This window comes from Penaeus chinensis, chromosome 18 (genome assembly GCF_019202785.1).
Source record: "Penaeus chinensis breed Huanghai No. 1 chromosome 18, ASM1920278v2, whole genome shotgun sequence".
Lineage (NCBI taxonomy): Eukaryota > Metazoa > Arthropoda > Malacostraca > Decapoda > Penaeidae > Penaeus > Penaeus chinensis.
The window spans coordinates 26,844,533-26,847,032 of record NC_061836.1 but is presented as its reverse complement, the minus strand read 5'-3'; the positions used below and the strand labels follow the sequence as shown (position 1 = coordinate 26,847,032).

The following is a 2,500-nucleotide window of genomic DNA, read 5'->3' as shown; positions in this document are numbered from 1 at the left end:
ATAGCGCTGAAGGAGGGAGGGGAGAGTCGTTGGTTTTCGTTTGTATCGTGGCTGGTTGGTTGATTTATTATTTTTTGTCTGTCATTTTTTTTTCCTCTCTTAATTTCTCTTTTTCCTTTCTTTCCTCTCTTTGTCTCTGTCTCTGTCTTTGTCTGTCAGTCTCTCTCTCTCTCTCTCTCTCTCTCTCTCTCTCTCTCTCTCTCTCTCTCTCTCTCTCTCTCATAAAAGCATACACAAAAAAACAAGGACTTAATGAAATACAAGTCATCCATGATTTCCCAATCACTCTATCCACCTCCATCCATCATTTCCCCATCACTTTATCCACATCCAACTGTCTAGCCCTCTGTTTCCTCCTGCCCCAACCCCTTCACCTCACCACAGGGTCGAGGCCCAGGGAAGACGGCGAGAAGATGCCCTTGTCGGTGGCCAGCGTCGACGAACTCAGCATGTACTGCACGTCCGGCCACTGTGGGTCTCCAGGGGCGTCGCTCACTCTCACCCAGGCGCTGCTCTGGTCGCCCAGGGGAGTGGCGTAGGGGCCTGTGGGATGAAATAAACAGCTCTGGCATAGGTGTGGTTGTTAGGATTATTTAAAGATATTCAAAAATAATTATCGACATTAATTACAGTTATTAGAGGTATTACAAAGGATATTTAGTAACCTATTTGCTTATTAGATATAAAATTTTACTTGGTTCTTTAGATATTATCACTCAGCTGAAGGGGTGTACAAAAGTCGTCTCTGTGAAGACTTGCATTTCTAAGTATCCATATTTTTCAATAAATTATGACGTATTACGAACATATTTCTAGTAAATCTTTGATAAGTGATATATTTCTGGTGTCCACATCTCGTTTTAACAATTAATTAATATAAAAAATATGAATTTTAAATACGATAACATGTATATTCCTCCTTTTCCTTATCAGAATCCAAGAAGCCCACGTGCACCCCAAATCTTGCCCCCCCCCAAAAAAAAAAAAAAAAATCTACACCACCAACTACGGTAATTTTTGAAGTTAACGTAATTTCACCAACTACCGTTTTAAATACAGGCAACCCTCTCGAGTAGCTAGCTCACCTTGCCTCCGCTTCACGTAATCATCAAGCGAGGAGAGAACGGAGGGCGATTCCTCGGCGTCGGGTCGGACAGTCCACGTGAGGCCGTAGACGTTGAGGTGATCCTGGAGGTTGCGACCCACTCCGGGCAGGTCCGCCACGACGTCGATCTGCAGGGGAATAAGTTTATATGTATTTGTACACACACACACACACACACACACACACACACACACACACACACACACACACACACACACACACACACACACACACACACATCGTCATATCACTGTCGAACTCACCTCATGCTGGTGGAGGTGCTTGGCAGGCCCGACGCCAGACAGCATGAGCACCTTGGGGGAGGAGAGAGAGCCTGCCGACAGTATTACCTCTTTGCGAGCTTTTACAACCTTCAGCTGAAAAAAAAAGAAAATACCAGAACGGATTTTATTTCAGGTAGCCATGGTGATACGGCATATAAAAAATCATGACTTCTCATTCTGAAGGACTTTTCTTACGCAGACTTACATAATTAGAAATACAAGTCTAGCTAAGCAGAAATGAAGAACGAGAGCATACATAAAAATATATATATATACAGAAAGAATGCAAATCGTATATAATACAATATAGAAGAAAGCAGGAGATCGTATTTACTCGCGAATACGTGAACAGAAAGAAGAGAGAGAACAGAATGTAAACAAACCATTCCATTATGTTCGAACAGCACGCCGATCGCACGTTTCTCATTAAACAAGATCTGGAAGGCGATAGGTGAACAATTACTGAGGATTCATAAACTCAAAGCTTGTTAAGGAAAGGTAAGAATGACACGATAAAAGTAATAATAATAATAATAATAATAATAATGATAATAATAATAATAATAATAATAATAATAATAATAATAATAATAATAATAATAATAATATATCATTTGTTTTCACTGATTTCACTGATTTTAGTTTTTTCATATTTCAAAATATCAGAAGTGTACTTTTTGCAAAATCAGGAACTACAGTATATTACCTTGTATCTTAATATGTTTTACATTAATATTTTGATTTATAATAATCAATATACGACAAAGTTTAATACAAATAAAATTATGTGATTGTGAACAGACTGAAGTTTCATTTATTTACTTTATTTCATCATTGCGTGGAAGAAAAAGCACCGAATTTATCAGAAATGAATGATTACTTAACACATAATTTATTTGTTCCATTATATGTACATTATACATATGTTCATAGCTAATGTGGCATTGTTTATTTTTTCCTACTTTTTCGTAATACATGAGATAAAATCGATCCTTTCTGAAAATCTATAAATGACACAACACATAAAACAAGCCCATTACCTTAAAAACAGTGGCGCTATGGAGAGTGTGCAAGTTGGGCCGAGACGCCGCGGGTTTCAGGTAGCACTCTG

At 38.5% G+C, this 2,500-nt stretch overlaps 1 protein-coding gene across 1 annotated transcript in view; it reads right to left on the bottom strand.

Annotated features, from left to right (window-relative positions):
- LOC125034643 (glucose dehydrogenase [FAD, quinone]-like) overlaps positions 1-2,500 on the bottom strand; it is a 14,809-nt gene that overhangs the window by 2,015 nt on the left and 10,294 nt on the right. Inside the window, exons 5-10 of the mRNA XM_047626545.1 lie at positions 2,430-2,500; positions 1,773-1,826; positions 1,369-1,482; positions 1,086-1,233; positions 380-543; positions 1-6 (exon numbers count right to left, since the gene is read on the bottom strand). The exon at positions 1-6 is cut by the window's left edge and continues 172 nt beyond it; the exon at positions 2,430-2,500 is cut by the window's right edge and continues 51 nt beyond it. Of these exons, the coding sequence (XP_047482501.1) occupies positions 1-6; positions 380-543; positions 1,086-1,233; positions 1,369-1,482; positions 1,773-1,826; positions 2,430-2,500 (557 nt within the window). The remainder of the gene's footprint in view (positions 7-379; positions 544-1,085; positions 1,234-1,368; positions 1,483-1,772; positions 1,827-2,429) is intronic.